This window comes from Bacillus rossius, chromosome 1, assembly GCF_032445375.1.
Source record: "Bacillus rossius redtenbacheri isolate Brsri chromosome 1, Brsri_v3, whole genome shotgun sequence".
NCBI lineage: Eukaryota > Metazoa > Arthropoda > Insecta > Phasmatodea > Bacillidae > Bacillus > Bacillus rossius.
In genome coordinates, this window is record NC_086330.1 from 321,803,405 (window position 1) to 321,825,457 (window position 22,053).

General features: G+C 47.4%; 2 protein-coding genes across 2 annotated transcripts; one reads left to right on the forward strand and one right to left on the reverse strand.

Moving 5' to 3' along the window:
* The first annotated feature begins 1,897 nt into the window (after positions 1 to 1,897).
* On the forward strand, positions 1,898 to 3,667 carry LOC134527973 (UDP-N-acetylglucosamine transferase subunit ALG14 homolog). The gene has a single exon (XM_063361092.1). It carries the CDS (start codon positions 1,987 to 1,989, stop codon positions 2,617 to 2,619), a length of 633 nt encoding a protein of 210 aa, XP_063217162.1. The 5' UTR covers positions 1,898 to 1,986; the 3' UTR covers positions 2,620 to 3,667.
* Positions 3,668 to 10,225: 6,558 nt separating this feature from the next.
* On the reverse strand, positions 10,226 to 11,033 carry LOC134527974 (uncharacterized). Its single transcript, XM_063361093.1, has one exon. The coding sequence runs from the start codon at positions 10,975 to 10,977 to the stop codon at positions 10,429 to 10,431; it is 549 nt and encodes a 182-aa protein (XP_063217163.1). The 5' UTR covers positions 10,978 to 11,033; the 3' UTR covers positions 10,226 to 10,428.
* Positions 11,034 to 22,053: the final 11,020 nt, after the last annotated feature.

The window sequence follows — 22,053 nt, forward strand, 5'->3', positions numbered from 1 at the left end:
TCGTTGGGGGGGGGGGGGGGGCATTTGACTCCAACCGCCGGTGCTCCCTCTGGTCCACAAAGGTCGTTATGCCACAACAACACTTGCTCCTAAGTGCATCGAACACGCCCGAGCGTGAGTGTATGAAAGTGCGCCGCGACGAACACCTAAGCGACGTCAGTGCCCGGCCGGGTGTGGCAATGCGCCTAACTAATTATATATAATTATTTGTTAAATTAAAACAACTAAATTAATAACAATTTAAAAGAGGATTCATGTAAGGGAAATTATGTATAATGGTTTTATAAGCATATATTTTGTAACATGTCTTTAAGTCCAAAACTGGCCGGGTCGGTTTTCCCGCGTTTCACGTGGTTAGGCGCGAGGCCGCAGGGTGGTCTCGTGCTCAGTTACCGTTTGGAGCTCGAAGGGGTCGGGCGCTCCGCGAACGTCGGGTCATCAACTCTAGCATCTCTTCAACATTTCAGTAATAGTGTAAGTTTTCGCAAATCTTTTAATTAACTCGGCGCCGACCCCAACCCAGTCGCACGATATTTCGTGCGGCTCTTAATTTATTAAATTCTTCCCACCAGGGAACTTTACTTTTCATACGTAAATCCATGTCCAGTTTAAGGACCGCGTAGTAGTGGTACGCAGTTTTCGGCTAATTAGCCAATTAATCGTTATCGTCGTAGATCCTCCGTAATAAGTGTTGAGAATAGCACTGACTAACTTTCGTCTTGTAACTTTCTCCATTTTTATAGTGCAAAGTGTAACGTGTATTTAAGTGACTAACTTTTATGTGTAAGGAACTTTTACGTGTACGTCTTCAGTCGGCGTGCCCACGTAATTTCAGAGACGTTAATTTTCGTAGCAGGTTAGACTGCAAACTATCCTGAACATGGGATCTTTTCTACGTATTTACGTGCCAGCCTAAGTTGTGGCAATATCCATTCATTTACATGCTAAACCATTCATAGGGATGTGAAGCCACTGTTTCAGCTTGTCAATATAACTTTGCAATCTATCTTGGTCGCGCGAACCGTCACGTTTAGAGATACGCGTGTCATAGCGGTCCGACAACGGACGCGGCCAGTCTCGGGGCGAATGAGTGTATTGATACTGAATAAAGTGCAGTGTCCTTTAAACGTTTTCCATTCATTTACGAGGCGTCCTGGGTGGCCTAAACAGCCCAGGTAATTTCTGAACGTTTTTTCAAACTTCGAGACGCGCTCCTGCCTGCAGCCACGAGGCCGAACCCCCGTAAAACCCCTGAGATATTTCACATTATTAATAATTAAATAAAAGCTTAAAACAGGCAGCGGGAGTGGCGTTAGAGTTATTTTCTATATTTGAAGACATGAAATTCATGATATTTTAAAAATATAAATAGTTATTTTTTCATTACTTTAAAACATATTAATTTAACATTCCAACTACACCTAATTTAGTATCAACCAGCACATTAGTATTAGAAATTTCAGGAAATGGTACATTATGATGTAATTGAAATCACTTTCTTCTACATTGTCATATGTATTTAAAAACTAACGATTTAATGAAAAATATCATTATAAAACTTTTTTCACTTTGCAAATATTGTATTTTACATCATGTTTGGTTTTGGGTATAATGCGAACTTGGCACTCGCTATCAGGTGGACAAAAATCGACTTCTCTCTGCATTCCTGTAATAAATTATACATAGGTACCTTCTGAATATGTAATTTTTATTTAGCATAACTACTTTACTCTTATTTTATGTAATTGCAATTTTGGAATGTTTTCGAATTCTCTATAACTTTGTTTATTAATGTCCCGAATACTAAAAATACCCTTCGTATATTTAAGTGTAAAGTGTCTTATATCATTTTCTTAGTTCATTCTACGAGAATTACAGAAGTAAATATTTACTTTTATTACTTTATGACATACCATGGTGGATATGAATATTCATTTGTGCCACGTGCAATGATAATGCCAGCTGCATCGCAAAACGAGGACGAGAATGTTGATCCTCGTGGAAATAATTTTTGCTGCTTTACTTGTAAGATTATGCTGGTTGCTCTTCTGCATTCATTCGGGACGAACCAAAATTGCTTCTAAAAATAGGAAGTCTATTAAAGCGGCTGTAGTGATAGGTTCGGGTGGACACACAACAGAAATGCTGAGACTAGTTCAAGCATTACATGCTGAAAAATACTCTCCACGGATATATTTTCTTGCTTCAAATGATACTACCAGTGAAGTTAAAATTCATAAGCTGGAAGATAGACGTGAAGGCGAATATGAAGTTATCAGGATTCCACGAAGTCGAAATGTTAGTCAATCGTTTATAACTTCCTTTGCAACAACACTGTATGCGGTTGTAGCTGTCATACCGCATATGTTGTCTCGTAGACCAGAACTCATCCTTTGTAATGGACCAGGGACTTGCATACCGATTTGTTTCATAGCATTTATAATGCGAATACTTTGCATTTGTGATAACAGAATAGTGTTTGTGGAGAGTATCTGCCGCGTTAAAACATTGTCATTAACGGGAAAATTTTTATTGTTTTTTGCTGATGAACTTTTTGTGCAGTGGCCAAATTTGAAGCATTTACATAAACGTGTTAACTATGTAGGCAGGCTTTCATGAGAGTTGTTTGGCAATGCAATTGTGACATAAAATATTGTGCTATTATGACTCCAAAGTAGAATCAGATTTTGTTTGAGAATACAACCTTGCATTTTTGCAGTATTTAAGTTTGAAATATATGTCTGAAAAATGTTTGTTATATGTTCGTTGAGAGACCCTTATTAAAATTTTGCTGTTATGGTGGAAAGATTGCTTATCTTCCACATAGTAGATCCAGGGTTTCTTCTTGGATTGTTCACGAGTAGGAAACACAAAAAATGTTGCTGTGCCAAGAGTTTTATGTGTACTTCCATCAATTCAGCTCATTGCCTCATGTCTTCGGTAAATGTTCCGTATCACATCTCCAAGTTTAGGTTATCCATTGGTCCTGTGGTACACAGTGCTTGCTTTTCTTTATTAAGTACGTCAAACAATCCCAAAAACAATAAACAAATTGTGATATAGCAATGAATTATAATTGTAAGTGTAATACGAACTATATTGCTTTTTTTAAATTCAACTTAAGATCATGATTCATTGTTATGTCAAAACTTTTTTGATGTGCAGGATTTTTCACCGTACTAAATTAGAACAGCAAGCATCATGTACCGCAGGATAAAAGAATGCAGGATCATGTTATCAGGATCAAGGAATAAACTTAGATACGTGATACGGTACTATGACCTCGTATGGACCTCGATAAGATGTTGAGCTTATGCATTCGTATAATCATTCATTCCTATGGTGTTTAGATAGTTATCTTAGATGGCCAAGCTAGAATAACTCAGGATATGATATGAAAATTGATTTATATAGTCTATTGCTTTTACAATATTATTGTATTCTATTGCTTGTATGCTTGCAATTGGGTTTTTGCCCAGCAGCAAGGAGCTCCCCCCACCCCCCAAATATTATTTTTCCAATTCCTGAATTGGAATGTGTTATTGTATTAATATTCTAGCTTTAAGAATCTTACACCTTTAAAAAAAATTGTGGGTGTGAAATGTTTTAATGCTTGTTAATCTTGTTTTTGGAAGCTTGACAGAAATAAAGATTTTAACATATCAAATTTGTACATCAGTACGAATGGCATTGTAATTTAACCTTTTTTTTATATCATATTTAACTGCACACAGTGTGTCAATGTCTTGTTTCCAGAAAATGTTTTGTAATTTTTGAAACATAGTACAAAAATCCTGATAGAAAATTATTTGCAAAAAAAAAAGGTCCCTACAGCAAAACTTAATATTTACAACTTTGATTATTTATGTAAATCTTATGTTTTTAATGAAGAAATAAATTTTTCCAGAAAAATTTGGGGTTCTATTTTTTGAATTTAAAAATTTCACATGGAATATTTTCTCCCATCTCTACTTGGTGGATTCAAAAACTGATTTTTTTGCAAGTGGAAAACTTGTCTAATGTTACAGTTACACGGTATGTTTTCTTGGGGGACTCCTGTTTCCTCCACGAATGCATTCTGCTACTGCTCCATTCTTTTCTCTTCATAGCCTCTAATGCTTTAGGTGTGGACGAGATGTTAAACCAGTATCCATCAACCGCTTTACAATCCTCACTGTCTTTTCTTTCAAATAGTAAGATGTAGGAAACTGCACCTTTCTGTCTGAATGCTTTTCCATTTGGAGTAGATGTAAGTTAGGCTACTGTGTTGGTGTTGAATGTCAGACATTAATGGAAAATGTTGGTTTAGCTAGAACTGTACTTTTGCAAACGTGATTTGGAATTACTTGTATCTAAGCTAACAAACGGTTCTAAACTAATTGATTAGGTTTAAGTGCACCTACTAATAAATAAGGCATTGAATATTGGAAAATGACAAAAGTTTCTACGCTGCCATATTTAAGGGCCACTGCCTACCCGGACACACACAGTGTGCATAGCTTCAGAAAAAAATCAAGTGATGTGAATACTGCTTCACAGTGATCTCTGTTTACGAAAAGCTTGTAGTTCTGTTTCCATATTTAGTTTTTTAACTGTATTTTTATAAGTGTGAAAATGGCTACAACATATTTTTTCAGAATCATTCTTAGTCATTGAACACCAGGTAAAGATATTTGAAAGCACTGAAGGGCCTTGCATTACACCTTTATCTTCATTTATTTGCATATGTAATGGTCACCACTTAAATGTCATAATTGCCCTATGCTTGATGAGAAGGCTGCACTGCACGCCAGTTCAGAGCCTTGTGCTTGGGTACACCAGTGAGCTTCACACTATCATGATGCCTCATTTACATTAATACACCCCTGGCCCGGTGGGCTCTTTTAAGAATAGTCACATTCAACGACAGCATCACTGTCAACCTGCCTGATGCCAGATGTGAACATCATGAGTTTTTATATTTAACCCGTCACTGTTACCAACCCATGAGCAGGTTTGACAAGGTGAGATGGATGTTTACCTCCGTTGTCTGACTCGCGTTCTTAACCTGATATCGTCACTCCTTTTAGGTCTCAATTTAATGACACTTTACAAAATACCTCGTAATGCTTCGGTATTTAAAATAATTGTATCTCACACATTTGGATAGCCAACACACGTAATTACCCAGCTAATTTATCCGGAGAACAGTTAATTTTTAAGTAAATTTCTTGAGAGTGACATGATATATTTTTGGAATGAATAGCTTTTACAAAAAATTGTTGCATGGAATTCTTTTCAACACAAGAGGATCCAAACTGTCTGAAAAAGGGTACAAGAAAATAACTTAAAAAGGCCATAATACCAACTATTAAATACATAGGTATGTACCTGTCTGTTAAATATGTTGATTTGGATTTTCAGGTGGTTTTATGAGGGGGAAATGGAACTGGAAAAAGTACATCTACGTAGGTACTACTAATATCATTACTCGATTATCCCCAAATTAACATTTTTCAATTCCAAATGTGTTTTAATACCTCGGATAATGGGGAAAGATATGAAGAACAGAAAAATAATGGTGTGAAAAGCATCAGAGTAAGAAAATAACAATCAGAAATTGCATTGGTAAATTTGAAAGATAGCTACTTTTCTATGAAAAAAATTTTCAAAACACTTTACATTATTCCTCTAAAGAGGCATTGTGATACTTCAAATAGTTAACCAGTTATTTACAATTATAACATAAATTGAGGTTAGGTTAGATTAGCTTCATTAAAAATTCTTTACAACAGGGTGGATGGCTGGTTTGGTGACATTTAAAATACTGTAAAATTGTTTGAACAATTGATTAAAACTAATTATACAAAATTTAGCTAACTGACCTAAACAACCTTCATTACAATTTTATAGTATTTTAATGTAGGTATTCAACTGTAATTTAAAAGTAATCTTATGCCGCTAACCTAACCAACTGTCCACACTATTATAAACTATTTTTAATAGAGCAAATCTAACCTAACCAACAATTATCATTTTACACTAATTTTAATGTAACTAACCTAATATAACTACTCTATAAAATGGGCAATAAGTGGAGAACTACTTGTATCATAATGCCCTCTTAATGACTATTGGAAAACATGTCAGGAAGTAAAATAAATTATATTGAAATTTGTATTATTTTTACAGTAAAGTGGCTCGCCTTCAGAATTCCTATTGCTTTAACTTGCTACAATCATAACCAGTTAAGAATGGAATAAAATTTGAAAAAGGAGTTAAAATGAAAAAAATATATGCACCAATCACAGAATATGTGTCACTTAGCTTCCTGAAGTCATAACGTTGCGAGCACAGTTCGTATAAAAGTCTACGACATTTGACTAAATAATTTAACAAAAGACAAAAATGATATAAAATGTTGCAGGTAGCAGGACGTCCCCTCCATGCTCACTCAGGTCTCGCTTTGGAAATTAAATTGGCACAGATTTGTCATAACACCATAATTAATGTAATTTATTACCACTAAAAATTCCTTATTTGAATTCCTATCTAGTCCTGAAAGTCTTAATAATATCAGTTTTAAGATTTTTTCCTTCAGTATTTATATTTTAATTTTAACATGTTTCAAATAAAGTCCACTTACTTAACCAATCATCATCTTATTTAAATTTGAAAAAACATCACCATATGATTTATCAGCTAATAAATACCTAGACTTTATTGAAAAATCACAGCTAAAGATAGCAAAGCATACCAACAGGATAAAAAAAAAAAGAACTGCAAACGCTGACTATTTGTCTGGAAATATGCGATGAATAATGAATTTCATACGGTACATGTTATAATAATTGTAATTGCAGGATCTTGTCAAAATTTACTCATAACAAAACATTAAACAAAAAAGACTCGCAACAAAAAACCTGCTTAGGTACCCTAAAATAATATACCAAATAATTTCCTCAACATATGATAATTTTGTCCAAAATGTCTTTCCTTCAGAAATTTATACACTGAAATTCTACTGATTAAGCCTATGATACATTAAAACTGGAAAATATGTAAATATATGAAAATAGATAAAATAAAATAATTACATAGGATTAGGTACTAAATAGTGTATACAAATATTATTTTCAAAACATCTTAAAATTGTGTTTAAGAAGTAGCACCACTCAGGACAATTTATGGCTATGACACCGAAATCGTAAGTACGTAGTTATGTTTACTTTTCTGGTGATGAAGTTAAGAGAGCTGGATAAAGGACAGTGTATGGGCAATGATCATGTGGAGAAGGGAAGGGCAAAAGGGGGAGAGACAGTGAAGTAATCATAAAATTCAGAAAATACTTTTTTCAAACACTACAGACTATATGTTCCTGTATTTACTCTGAAAACAGTGTTTCTGAATTCCTACTGGTTTCTGAGAAATCACAGTTTATAACTTAAATTACAATGCGTGTACATTGATGCAGATACAGCCATTTTTCACTTTTCAGTCTGTGTGTGTGATTTGGAAACTTGAATTAAATTGTAAGACTGGTCGATTACGTAAGGTTAGCTACATTATAAATACTTCAAAACATTGTGGACAGTTGGTTGGACTAGTATAACTAAATTAAAAATACTGTAAATTATTGTTAATGTTTGCTTACGAATTACCTACCCAACCAACTGTTCACATGATTTCACAGTATATTTTATGTAGCTAACCTAACCGATAATATTATTACAGCGTGGCTTTTCCGTTAAGTAATTATGAGATTCACTAAACTAATTTTTTACTAGAGATGTACCTATATTTACCCTGAAAACAGAGTTTTTAAATTCCTCCTGGTTTCAGAGAAATTTCTTTTTATAGGTCACATTAAATAGCCTAAGCAGTGAAGCGGCCGTCGGCAGTTGCCATGTTGTGCTTTAATTGCGTTGCCGATCTTGTGGTTTTCCATGTATAGGAAGATACATATTTCAATTTGGATATTGTGATGGAATGGAAGGTAAATAAAATACAAATAAAAAATAATGCGAGTCTCTACTGTGTATCCAAACCCAAGCGTCAACCCTTGACATAGATTTTTTTAGGAGTATGGAAACGCGAAGCGCTGACTTGGTATGTGCAATAGCACAAAACCTGATGCATAAAAAAAATTGTAATTACGTGTACCAATCGTAATTATTCCTTTTTGTACGTCAGGTTACATGATATTGGACACGTAACAAATCAACACTTCGCACTTCTATACTGCTAAAAAAATCCCTGTCAAGGGTTGACGCTTAAGTTTGGATGCACAGAAGTGACTCACACATTTTTTTTAAACATTTATATTTACCTTCCATAGCATCACAAAATACATAATATACACATACTTATATATGAAGAGCCACAGTATGAAAATGCTGCGTTAAAACACAATGGCGACAGCCACATCACTGCACAGGTATTGTCATGAAAGCTATATACTGTAAATACCTACTCAGAAACCAGGCGGAATATAAAGAGACTGTTTTCAGGGTAAATATAAGAACGTCTCTAGTGTTTGAAAAAAGCATTTTCTGAACTTTACTATTACTATCCGAAAACAGCACTGTAAGAATAATATCACCTAACGTAATCAACCCTTTTTACAATCTGAGTTCTCCAAATCATATACACACACAGACCTACACAGGAAATTAAATAAATGACAGCAGGTACATCAATGAACAGGTATTGTAATGCAATCTAATCTATTGGCGGTGATTTCTCAGAAACTAGTAGGAATATAAACACACTGTTTTTAGGGAAACTACAGGAATGTCTCTCCTGTTTAAAGAAGTATTAAAAAAGTACTTGGTAAATATGTAGGGTGACGGTACTTATATGCGAAAAAAAATGCTAAAAATCCGAAAATACTTTTATTCTATGCTCTTTCACTTCCTCTTTTCAAATCAACCGGCGGAGATAAGAAATTCCAAATACTTTAGAAGATATGGAATTTTTTAATTTTGAACTTGTAGAGTAGCGGTATTTGCGAAAAAAAATTCTAAAAATCTGAATTTACTTTTATTATATCCTCTTTCACTTCCTCTTTTCATTAAAATTGGCGGAGATAAGAAATTCCAAATACTTTAGGAGATATCGAATTTTTAAATTTTCATCACAGTACCTGTGAATTCAGGCGGCCACCATGGTTTCTTGTTTACGAGACGAGAATGATTTTTTTTTTTCGCGACGTAGGTGAACGACTACATTGTTGCTTGTTTAGGAATATCTATTAAAATCTGAAAATACTTTTATTATAGTTATGTTAGGTTAGCTACATTAAAACACTTTAAAACACTATGGAGGGTTAGTTAGGTTAGTATAGCTTCATTAAAATAAACAGAGAAATATAAATATTAATAAATAAACACGAGGTTGGCCGAAGGTAAATTGTTCGGGTGTAATCGGGAATGGCGCCAATCGTTGCCATGGCTGGCCAATCCCCTCCTAGCACACGATGCATGCGACCATCTCCCTGCATGGCTAATCCCAGCATGACTAGGCGTATAGGCTACGGCTTGAGACACACCTAGGTCCCTCCCTAACCCGGACCCCTCTAAAATACACTTAGTTTAAGTTAGGTTAGGGAAAAAAAAGAAGAAAAAAAATAATTTGTGCATCTTGATTTACCGTTCGTGAATACCTAATTAATTAAAATGGTCGATTAGGTCAGGTCAGTTACATTATTAATACTTTCAAACTAAGCAGACATTAAAAATAATATAAATTAATTTTAATGGTTGTTTAGTTTTAAAGTATTTATAATGTAGCTGACCTGACCTAACAAACCGGGACAAAGGATGAACGGTAGGAACTCACGTAATTTTTCTTTTTACTTATTAGTTGCGCAACAAATAAAACATTAAAATTTGAAACGTTAAAAACTCACCTACGTTAGAGGCGGGTACAATTCCTTTGCCATTAGTAGAAAATGATGTAGTCGTTCTACCTACGTCGCGAAAATAAAAAAATAAAAAACGTAAACAAGCAACAATGGTCGGTATTGTGATGGAAAATAAAAATTCTATATCTCCTAAAGTATTTGGAATTTCTTATCTCCGCCGGGTTTATTGAAAAGAGGAAGTGAAAGAGCATAGAATAAAAGTATTTTCGGATTTTTAGCATTTTTTTTCGCATATACCGCGACTCTACATATTTACCTCTAATTTTTATAAAACATATATTCAAAATAGTCATAGTTAATAATAAGTAATAAAGAACCTAATTATCACGTTCAAAAAAATTATATTTCTAAAAAAATAACATTGGCTGATTAATTTAATTGGTTCACAGGCAAAGAAAAGGTTTCGGCTACAAAAATGCTAAATAATTTCAAAACATTGAAGCCCAAAGTAGATGTCACAAAGCACCAACATACGTATGTACTAACAAAATCGGCTTATGTTGCCAATGTGAATATACCAAATATTAACCTCGCTTTTTTGCTATTTCACTACGTTTCAGGTCCACACATGTGGAAAATTGTTGAACTTCTTTCGCACAATTCAAAGTTTTTCTTGGATTGTCAGAGTAGCATCTGGCAACAGCAGATTTTTCCAACTGACACGGAACTACATCTTGAACGGCTGTTGGAACATGGCGGAACAACTCGCTTATTTCTTGTCTGGCTTTATTGTATTCGAAATCCATAATCTGATTTATTTGCTTATGGTCTTCTTTCATCTTTTCTATTCTCCTTCGCCAAAATTCATCTTGCTGTTTTATTTGAGCTTCCTTATCCTGTAAAACCTGAAGCGACGTGAAAGTTGGCACAGGTTCATACCTGTACGCAGGCACATTGGCGGGTTCTGAAAACGTTTCACTTTCTGTACCAGTAGGTTTATTTTGGTCCTCTTTTACCGTTGGATTTTCCGATGCTCCTTGAATTCGTTTCACGACATTATCAGACACCTTAATCAAATTTGATGGATCTACATTTTCAACTGTTATTTTTCTTGTGCTCTGTGAACCTCCCATTTTGGTTTTTTTTTGAAGAGCGACCGGTCAGATGTAAACTAACATTCACTTTCGGGTCTCATTTGTTACCATATTGAAATGTTCATTCCGTCTGGTCCGCACTAACCTTACATACATTGTTCCGATTTTTTAAAATTTTAAAAATAAATGATTACATAAATATTATCTTTAAACTGTTGAAACCAATTCGGCGTCCTTTAGTTACTTTCACTTCCTCTTAATATCTCAACACACAATAAAAAATAAACGTTTAGAGAGGAAAAAAGTTCAATGAAATATGTTAAAATTGAATGTAAAGGTTTGTAGCTCAATACAAAAAAAAAAAAAAAAAAAATCAAAGTTGTCGCGTACCTGTCTCCGTAGGATGCGTGGAGACGTGGCAGACGTCTCTCGGCCGTTTTCTTGTATTGCTCGGCGCCAGCTCTCTCGCATAGAGCAGCCTCCTGCAGGGAGGCAGGGGTGGACCGTCCGGCCCGTGTAGCTGCCGAGGGATGTCTCCCATGCTGGAGAAAAGTGCGGTGCAGGCTAGTTGTGTTAGTCCACGTGTTTTGGCCCGTGGACACGCCAGATACAAAACAGCACTCAAATACAAGGTAAAAAAACCTATAAAATATATTATAACACACTATAGAACAGAACCAAAAGCGATAATAGTGGCGAGTTTATGGAGCGTCTCGCGACCGCACCTAGCCTCGAAGGTGGCCCGCACGGGACTGGAGACCAGGACGCCGAGGCACTGCTCTCGTGCTCACGGAGCAGAAGTGACATCATTCCCAAAGCCGCGGCGTGCTGCGGACAGGGCTGTGATCTGGGCTTTAACCCAGAGGCACGACGTCAGATCCCCCCCCCCCCCGGATAAGCCCGGGTCAAGGCCGTCCATGCTTCCACTCGAGGCAGCAGGATCGGGACGCCCTCTCCCGCGGCGGTCGTCGGGGTTAGGGCCACCTCCCTCGCCCCGTACACGTCGGGTCGTCGTACACAAGCGCATTCAGCTCCGAGCCTGTGGCATAGTCTGCCAATTACCTTGGGGCTCGACGACGTCGTCGATTACGTCTCGGGGTCGTCTCAGCCGGCTCCTCGACTGTGACTTGGAACTCTGCATCGACGAGGGAGGCACCATGTCCCCATCCACCTCGGGTGGGGGAGAGTGGCTCAGCAGCCTCCTCCTCATCCGGCTCGGTCACCAGAGGTTGTTCGTCCGCCGCATTGGCGCCCGCCTCGAGCATCCCAGTGACGTCACCGATCTGTGTCCGCATCGTGCGTCTCCGACAGCATCGCCGCGGACTTGTGGCCGAGATTCCTGCTGTTTCCAGCGTCGCTGTTTCTGGGCTGGGGGTGGCATGGAACAGGCCCCGCATGTCTCGGGGTCGGGGTGTGATCGAGTCGTCTGAAGTAGGCGTTTCGTCCACTTCTACTAGGGTGACATCTTCAGAGACCAAATTTTCTCCTGGGAATGTTATTCTCCGTATGTAGTCTCGGTGCACTTTTCGCACCCGCCGTCCATCCAGGCGGACCAGGTAGGTGCTCCTACTTAGCCGTTTAAGGATCGGGTGTGGTCCCAACCATCGGAGGCTCAACCCGGCACTGTAGTTCTTCGGTGTGCTGGACAGAGGCTGCGTGCGCACATATACCAGTTCTCCAGGTTGGAGTTCTGGTAACAGTCAGGTCGTCTGCGGTGTTATCTGGCGGGTATAGGCCCTCTTGTGTTAGCGCGCTATTGTCAGTTCTGCCTTTTGCCATTGACGGCGCTCCTCTGGGTCTTCTTCTTCATTGGCTACCCCATGGGCTGTCTATTCTCCTGGCAAGGGCAAATTGTGGCTTTGGACCATTTCCGCCGGGGTCATTCCTATGGCTGCATTGGTTCTGCGACGGATGCAAAACAGAGTCTCTGCCAGATGGTCGTCCCACTTAGTATGGTCGCTACCCAGCCTTATGCGCATCTAGACTATCAACTCTTGGTTTCGCCTCTCCGTCGGGTTGGCTCGGGGGTGGTAGGCAGGTGTGGTCCGGTGTTCGACGCGCCACGAGTTGCACATCTCCCGCCACTGCCTCCCGACGAATTGGCTGGCGTTGTCCGTCAGCAGGTCTCTCGGGTAGCCCAAACGCGGGAAGAATTCCGTTTGCAATATTGTCCCAATGGTGTTGGCCCGAACGTTGCTGGTGGAGTAAGAATCTACCCAATGGGTAAAGAGATTGGTCACTACCACCAGGAATCTCTTACCCTGGGCTGTGCGGGGATATGACCCCATGACATCCAGCGCAATGGACTGGAAAGGGGTAGTGGGAATGCGAGCATGTTGTTGCTCTGTCCCGTCGCTCTGCCGCGCTTTCCGCTCCTGACACGTCTCACAAGTCCTCACGTACTCCCGCATGTCCCGGGCCATGCCGGGCCAGTGGTAGTGCTGACCGACCGCCCACCGTGTTTGGTCCACCCCAGGGTGTCCGGCCAGGTCGTGATCATGCATAAAGCACAACACACTGCTTCATGTGCCTCTGGTGGGAGATATGTGCACCACTCCTGGTTGGGTAACGTTCCCTGTGTGGAGAGCATGCTATCCCTCATAGTCCAGGTCTCACATGTTTCCGCTATTTACTTCGCGCGTCTGTACTCAGCATCTTAAGAGGTGCATTGGGCATCGTGCACCAGACGTTTCAGCTCAACCAGGACTGCAGGAGGTGGGTCTTCATCCACACCTAGCGCAAGCAGGTGGCAGGTTGGGTCCCTTGGGTGGTGATGATCTGTCTCACAGCCAGGTGGCAGTATCTCATCCCAAGATACCTCGTCCTCCAGGCACGATCCCCCATCAGGGTCCCGTGACAGGGCGTCCGGCACACTGGATTTGATATTTGCAGATTGCATAAGATCTGGTTATGACAATTGGTGTGGCATGGGCATCGCAACCACTTATTTTTGGGGTGGATGATCATTATTTTTTCTTTACATTTGTTGTGGGTGGTTTTCATCAACCTGTCATGTTTATTTGTTAATATATTTTCACCACAATATTAATTTATTCTTGATTGGCCACCACATGTAATGTTCTGCAGGAGGCTCTTTAACTCACCCTTAGTTTAGAGGACTCTGTGAAGCTTGTACACGGTGTCCTCAGAAAAATCTTGTTCATTTGACTGCTGTGTGGCACCAGAACTCGCTTCTGATATAAAGGATACCCACACACCTTGTGAGAGCAGAATGAATAACTTTCTCAGCTATGAAGTCAGTACTTACAGACAGGTATGTAAACCCCTGTTTGTGAAGTACGAGAGAGAACCAGCGCAGTGCTGACCGAGAATGCTATCGACACTGCTGCTGCCAGCCACCACCATGGTCACAGTGAAGCTCTGGCTGTCAGCTACTACACCCTATGGGCTTCATCATTGAATGGGTAATCCCAGAAGATATGACAATGAAGGCAGATTTAGGCTGTGATATCACCCCTCACGAGGTCCCGAGTACTACACGAGTGTCAGTGAATAATTACAGGCTAACACTTGAATGGCGAATTCGTTGGAGAATTGGTTGGAGACAGACAACAGGGTTTCCCCTGATAAGAAAGAGGGGATTATTTCTGTCATGGTTGATTAAAAAAATTGCACAAAATTTGACACAAGTAATTTAAAAGTTTAGGCTTTAATCTTATGATTTTTTACTTAATTATTGTTTTCATGGTCGTATGTAATATATGCGTATACATATTCATGCCTTGCCATTAGTTTCGGTTGCTGGAACCTCATCTATATTGATTTTAGATTTTAACATTTTTCTCTCTTATAGTAGACCCTCTCTTAATGCATATTTTTAATGTGCAATAATATTTTGACGTCGACCTAAGTGTCGCCTCGGCTCCTTCAGGCCGTTATGCCTCGTCAACGTCCACTCTTGCAATACCAGTGCAACCTTAGTGCAGTGCTACGAGCAGGGACGCACCCGCGTGCGCCCTGGTACGTCAGCAGACGTCACAGTTGACGCCAAACATTAGTGCTCCTCGAATCCGCACAGACCGCTATGGCGCATCGCCGCCTCGCCCCGAGCGTGTGCGACGTGAACGCACCTGGGTGCAGGGTGGTGCAACGCCTCGAACGTAAGCTGCCCTGCCTAATCGACTGTCGCCCGCGCGAAAGTCGACCAAGCGGGTACTGTTAGGTGACCTGATTACCTGGACTTTGAAATTAACATTCAGCACTCTAAAAAACAATATTAATTAAGTAATGACTATGCTTAAATATTAATTGTAATTCTGGACTTTAGCGCGATCAGGCGGCGTGCATGGCCCGGGATTACTTTTGCACACGACACGTTTTCGCGGGAGCGAGGCTGGGGAGTCGTGCGGACGTCACAGCCATCGCCAGTTAATCACCGCCCTCCAAGGAGACGAGTCGCGAGTAGCTCGCGGAGCCTCTCGACCTCCGCCCTTGCCATCTCTACCGGAATTGCGTGAGTTTTCAGCACATCAGAAACGTGTCCTGTAGAGCGCGGCTCCCAGTAAGCGGGTCATGCACGACGCAGCGCATGTATAGCGTGCTTGACAATAAACCACTTTGAATCGAGCCCCGCGTATTTGTTACAACGCCCGTAGTATAGCGTCCCTGGTGGCTAAAACAGCCGGGGGTAACTCTGACGGAACGACCCTTACTGCCTGCCGGCCACGTGGCGACGTCACGCGCTGAGTCAAGAGTCTCGGCTACGCACTAGCACGTAGCTATTATTGCTAGTTGGTGCCCAGAAGCAACTCCACACCCTCAACATCACCTTGGCAGAAGGCAGAAGGCGTCAAATGGCGCCCAACTAGTGTGGCAACATAACAATGCCGCAAACGCCATCCGAATCGCAGAAAATCCGGCAGAGTTACGCGTAGGGACAGCACAAAGGGGAGAGAAAGTGTGCGCAGACGTGCAGGCGCCGCGGAATGGGACGCGCCGGTTGAATCAGGCCACACCCCCCTTCCCCCGCTCTAAGATCGTTCGCTCACTCCCCCCGGCATTCCACGGTTCCCCCCCCCTCCCCCCCCCCTTCGTTCAGATCGTTCACTCACACCCTCCCGCCAAACCCCTCGCGAGAGAGTGGACTGCCCCGAATGATCGCGCGCCGAGGACAAACGAGCGCGCCCGAAGATCACCGAGACGCCAGAGTATGTCACCAGCCGCGGCCGCGTAAACAACCGCGAGGCGCGTGCGTGCGGGCAAGACCGCTCGGTCGTAAGCGCAAGGGGGCGCACCCCCGGATCTGCCCGCGCCCGCCACCGACGCTTCATCCCGACGCTCGGGTCGGACAGCCGCGGATCGCGCATGGACAAGAGGCCGGACATAGCCATCACCATGGAGAGCTATTGCGCCGGGTGCGGCAAGCCGCACACCACCAGCCACAGCACCGGTGAGTACCCCCACCTGTACTGCACCTGCGAAACGGTACGCGTCAAGATGGAGGGGCAACCCAGAACCCAAGCGGGTTCCCAGTGCGCCGCTGTCCACTGTCCCGGTTACCGAGGCGAGATAGCGAGATGCCAGCAGTGCGGAACAATTAAACACCGCGCATGCGCAGACGCGCTGGAATTCGTAAATTTCCGGGACTGACTTTTTCTGTGTGGGGGTGCGAGCGACGCGCACGAGGGCACCCAGGGGGTCAGCTAGCCACCACGTCCCGCCCCCTCACCGGGCCTATTATCCTCCCGGAGTTCGCGGACCTCACCACGAGGATCCGCGCGTGTTTTTGCGAGCCTGCGAGGCGAGGCTCGTGCGGCACCTGATACCGCGGGAAGAGCGGGCAGAACGCGTGAGCGCGCAGCTGCGCGGCGAGGCGCGCGAGTGGTGGGCCCAGGCGGGCAGCTACGACGCAGACTGGGAGGACTTCGCCCGCCAGCTGGAGGCGCGCTTCAATGACACCCGAGCCCTGAACACGTGTCGGAGTGAGATGTTCAGCCGTTGCCAAGGGGACGGGGAGGCGGTGGAGACGTTTGTTTATAACAAGCTCAGACTATACCGCCGCCTAACACCGGGGGGTCAAACTAGCGACATACTGCCCTTCATAGTGGAGCTAGTGTCCCCCGAACTTCGCCCATTCTTGCGCGAAGCGGTGACCCGCGGGCTGGATGTTTTTCTCGCACGAGCACGGGCCGTAGAGCATGACCTTCAATCAGCTCGCAGCGCCAAGGGCGTCGCGACGCCCCGGTCAGCCCCGTCCACCAAGGGGGCGGCGCGCGCAGAGGACGAACGTGTCGTAGTGCCGTACACGGGCCCGCCTCCGCCGAAGGGCAACTACCGGCTCACCGACCCGTCCCCGATGGGGGAGGGGATGCCCCTACTGGGCCCTCCTCACCGTGGCGCGGTACAGACGCGTCGCGACGACCAAGGCGGGGGAACACAGGACGCCCAGGACAGCCGGCCACCCCGCTGCCGCTACTGCGCGACAGAGCAGTACCACTGGCACACGGTGTGTCCGACCCGCGAAGCAGTCTGGCGAACACGAGGGGGCGAGGTGAAGCTCCCGGGAAACTCCGTCTAGGGGGCGGTGATGCAGCTGGCCACCACCCCCCAATTAACAGCCCAGCTCCACCGAGAGACGCACCCCGGCGCCGCGGAACCACCCAGCCGCCACCCCGCCCACCTATCACAGCTGGAGGGGGCCCGCCTCACCTGTTCGCGAAGTTCGCGGCCCGCCCCAGGTCGCCGGTGAGCGACGCCGTCCACCTGACGTCGGCGCCGCCCTCGCACACTGCTGCGGGAGCCACTCAGCTGCCATCTCACCCACCTGTAGCGGGTGGGGGCGGCCCGCCATACCGGTTCACGATGTTCGCGTCCAGCCCCAGGTCGCCTGCGAGCGACACCGTCCACCTGACGTCGGCGCCGCCCCCGCACGCAGCTGCGGGAGCCACTCAGCTGCCGTCTCACCCACCTGGCGTGGGTGGGGGCGGCTCGCCTCACCCGTTCACGGCCTGCCCCAGGTCGCCGGCGAGCGTCGCCATCCACCTGACGTCGGCGCCGCCCCCGCACGCAGCTGCGGGAGCCACTCAGCTGCCGTCTCACCCACCTGGCGCGGGTGGGGGCGGCTCGCCTCACCCGTTCACGGCCTGCCCCAGGTCGCCGGCGAGTGTCGCCGTCCACCTGACGTCGGCGCCGCCCCCGCACGCAGCTGCGGGAGCCACTCAGCTGCCGTCTCACCCACCTGGCGCGGGTGGGGGCGGCCCGCCCCACCCGTTCGCGGCCTGCCCCAGGTCGCCGGCGAGCGACGCCCATCACGTGGCGTCGGCGCCGCCTCTGCACGCTGCTGCGGGGGCCAATCAGCTGCCGTCTCACCCACCTGGTGTGGGTGGGTGCGGCCCGCCCCACCCGTTCGCGGCTTGCTCCAGTTCGCCGGCGAGCGACGCCCATCACCTGGCGTCGGCGCCGCCCCTGCACGCTGCTGCGGGGGCCAATCAGCTAACGTCTCACCCACCTGGCGCGGGTGGGGGCGGCTCGCCTCACCCGTTCAAGGCCGGCCCCAGGTCGCCGGCGAGCGATGCCGATCACCTGGCGTCGGCGCCGCCCTTACACACAGCTGCGGGGGCCACTCAGCTGCCGTCTCACCCACCTGGTGCGGGTGGGGGCGGCCCGCCTCACCCGTTCGCGGCCTGCCCCAGGTCGCCGGCGAGCGACGCCGATCACCTGGCGTCGGCGCCGCCCTTACACGCAGCTGCGGGGGCCACTCAGCTGCCGTCTCACCCACCTGGCGCGGGTGGGGGCGGCCCACCTCACCTGTTCGCGATGTTCGCGGCCTGCCCCAGGTCGCCGGCGAGCGACGCCGTCCACCTGGCGTCGGCGCCGCCCCCGCACGCAGCTGCGGGGGCCACTCAGCTGCCGTCTCACCCACCTGGTACGGGTGGGGGCGGCCCGCCTCACCCGTTCGCGGCCTGCCCCAGGTCGCCGGCGAGCGATGCCGATCACCTGGCATCGGCGCCGCCCCTGCACGCTGCTGCGGGGGCCACCCAGGGTTGTCGGCCCAGGCTGGGCCGAGTGGGGCCCGAGGCTGTTGCGCTGATCCGCATCCTGGTGGAGCTTAACGGCCAGCCCATCACCGCGCTGGTGGACACTGCGGCCACGCATACTTACGTCGCTGCCCACCTCATCCCTGAGGCGGACCTTGTGCGGGAGGTCGACATCGTCCAGCTGGCCACCACTGGGGCCAGCACGTTAACGACGGGGCGTGCCCAGGTAAGGGTCGGCGTAAGGGATTTTGTTAGTAGCACCAGTGCCCTAGTGGTGCACGACCTCCGCGACGACTTGATCCTGGGGCTGCCCTGGTTGGAGCAGGAGGACGCCACAGTCGAGGTCCGGGGGAAGCGGGTCCATGTGGGGACCAGGGGCCGACGGATGGTATATGGACTCAACTACAGGACCCCACCACCGCGGGGCGAGCCCCTCCACCTGGTGGACCTCCGCCATGGTGTACCCCCCGTACATGTGCCCATGTTTGATGCGGTCTTGGGGCAGCAGCCCCAGGTGTTTGCCGCCGCGGACCTACTGCGCCGCACCACTATCACAGAACATTGCATACCAACCATACCACACCGGCCCCCTTTCGAGAAGCCCTTTGGTTTTGGACCTCGTGAGCGGCTTGCTATCAGGGATCAAATCACAGAGATGTTAGAGGATGGCGTCATCGAGCCAACAGAATCCCCATACAACTGCCGGATCGTCATGGCTAGCAAAATGACGGATCTCTCAGTTTTTGCATTAACTTCAAGCCCGTCAACGACATCACCATCCCAGCACCACCACCCCTCATTAACATCGCTGAGGCACTCACCGGGCTGGGGGACGCCCGCATATTTTCGTCTCTCGACCTCAAGTCGGGGTACTGGAAAGTCCCAGTACGTCCCGAGGACCGCCCCAAGACAGCGTTCACGGCCCCCGATGGGCGGTGCTTCCAGTTCTGTGCGATGCCGTTCGGGCTGATGGACGCCCCCGCGACGTTCCAGACCATGATGGTCCGCGTCCTGGACGGGTACATCGGTGAGTTTGCCACCGCGTACCTGGACGACGTGATCATCTGGTCACGGACGTGGGAGGACCATGCCCACCATCTCGCGCTGGTCCTCGAACGGCTCGCCACACACGGACTCACGTGCTCGCCGCCCAAGTGTCACATCGGTGCCGCGGATCTGGAATTCTTGGGGCATATTGTCAGCGCCGAGGGATGCCGGCCCATTCCCGCCCAGCTCGACCTCATCGACAACAAACAGGCACCCCGCACCAGGAAGCAGCTCCAGAAACTGATGGGGCTGCTCAACTGGTTGCGGTCGTTCATACCCCATTTCGCCACTATCACCGCACCCATGACCGACCTCCTATCGCCCAAGTCAAAGTTCCGGTGGACGACCGCCGCCGAGCAGGCCCTGACCGCGGTAAAGCAGCGATTCAGAGAGTGCCACACCCTATCACGCCTGGACCCAGACGAACCCATCTTCGTCCAGACGGACGCCAGCCAAGAGGGCATGGGGGCGGTGCTATACCAGGAAGGGGGGGACGGGGAGCGGCGAGTGGCCGAGTATGCCAGCGCCAAGTTCGGCCCTGCAGAACGCCGCTATCATGCAAATGAGCAGGAGTGCCTTGCGGTGGTGTGGGCCCTAGGGCGCTATCGGCACCACCTCGAGGGGAGGCCGTTCACCCTGCGCACTGATAGCCAGTGTCTGCGGTGGCTGGACTCCGCCCAGGGGCGGAAGTCCAAATTTTCCCGCTGGGCGCTCATGCTCCAGGGCTTCGCATTCCGCGTCGAACACGTCCCTGGGCGGGAGAACCAGCTGGCAGACGAGCTGTCCCGTCACCCTGACCCCACTACTGTCTTCCAGGACTCCCGGGGCTGGGAGGAACTCCTGCCACCACCTCACCCACCAGCCAGCGGCACCACGGCACCCGCACCAGCGGCCCTCTACGCCATCCAGCGGGCGAACCCTACCACCCAGGCAGACACACCAGCCACCCTACTCGCCCTAATGGAGCATGTGAGGCAGGCCCAGGTCAACGACCCCGAAACGCAGCGCGACCTGGCCGCATGTGGGGAAGGGGTTCAGCCCCATCAGCGTAGTCTGGACGGGGTTTTGCAAAATCGGGCCCCAGGTGATATGGACAGCTGGCAGATCCATGTGCCCCCTGCAGCGAGGCAAGAAGGGGTCCTTCAATTTTTTCACGACCATGATCTGGCCGGCCACCCAGGGGCTGAACAGACCCAACATGCACTCCGAAAGCTGTTCCACTGGTCAGGGGTAGCGCGGGATGTCCGCGTGCATGTGCGCAGCTGCCAACAGTGTCAGCAACGCAAGGCGCACCGTGCGGACGGGGTAGAACAGCAGCGCCCCCGACGACCAGAGGAGCCCTTCCATACTGTGGCCCTCGACGTCATGGGGCCCTACCCCCGCACAACCCGGGGAAAGCGCTTCCTCGTTGTGACCACCGACGTGTTCACGCGATGGTCAGAGGCGTTCGCCGTGTCCAATGCACGCGCAGGGACGATAGTGGCTCTCCTGGACAGCGAGGTGTTCCCTCGCTATGGGTACCCAAAGACGCTACTAACAGACAACGGTACCCAGTTCACAGGGAGACATTGGGCGGCAGACTGCCGACACTGGGGAGTTGAGCATCACACTACCCCGATGTATCACCCGAGGGCGAACCCGACGGAGCGACGCAACCAGGACATCAAAGTTCAGTTGCGCCTCCGCCTGGGGGATGATCACTCGAAATGGGATGTACACCTGCCCAAGTTGCTCTACTGCCTGCGCCGGCGAGTCAATGCCGTTACCGGCCATTCCCCCGCGGAACTGCTCCACGGTCAGAACCTCGCCCTACCGGGCGAGCTGCGGGTCGCTGAGGCAGCAGGGGCAGTCACCCGCCCACCAGCCATTGACCTAAGGGAAGAGGCACGACGGCACCAAGCCCAGTTCCTGGCCACCCGAACCCCAAAGTCAGCCACTCTCCCAACACCACTGGAGCCAGGGCAGATGGTCTATGCCCGGTGTCACCATCTGTCGTCCGGCAGAAAGAACTACTGCGCGGGGCTGAGCCCCAAGTGGGCAGCCCCCCGGGAGGTCTTGCATCGCCTAGGCC

Coding starts and splice junctions, on each gene's coding strand:
- LOC134527973 (XM_063361092.1), top strand. CDS start 1,987: ATGTTGATCCTCGTGGAAATAATTTTTGCTGCTTTACTTGTAAGATTA.
- LOC134527974 (XM_063361093.1), bottom strand. CDS start 10,977: ATGGGAGGTTCACAGAGCACAAGAAAAATAACAGTTGAAAATGTAGAT.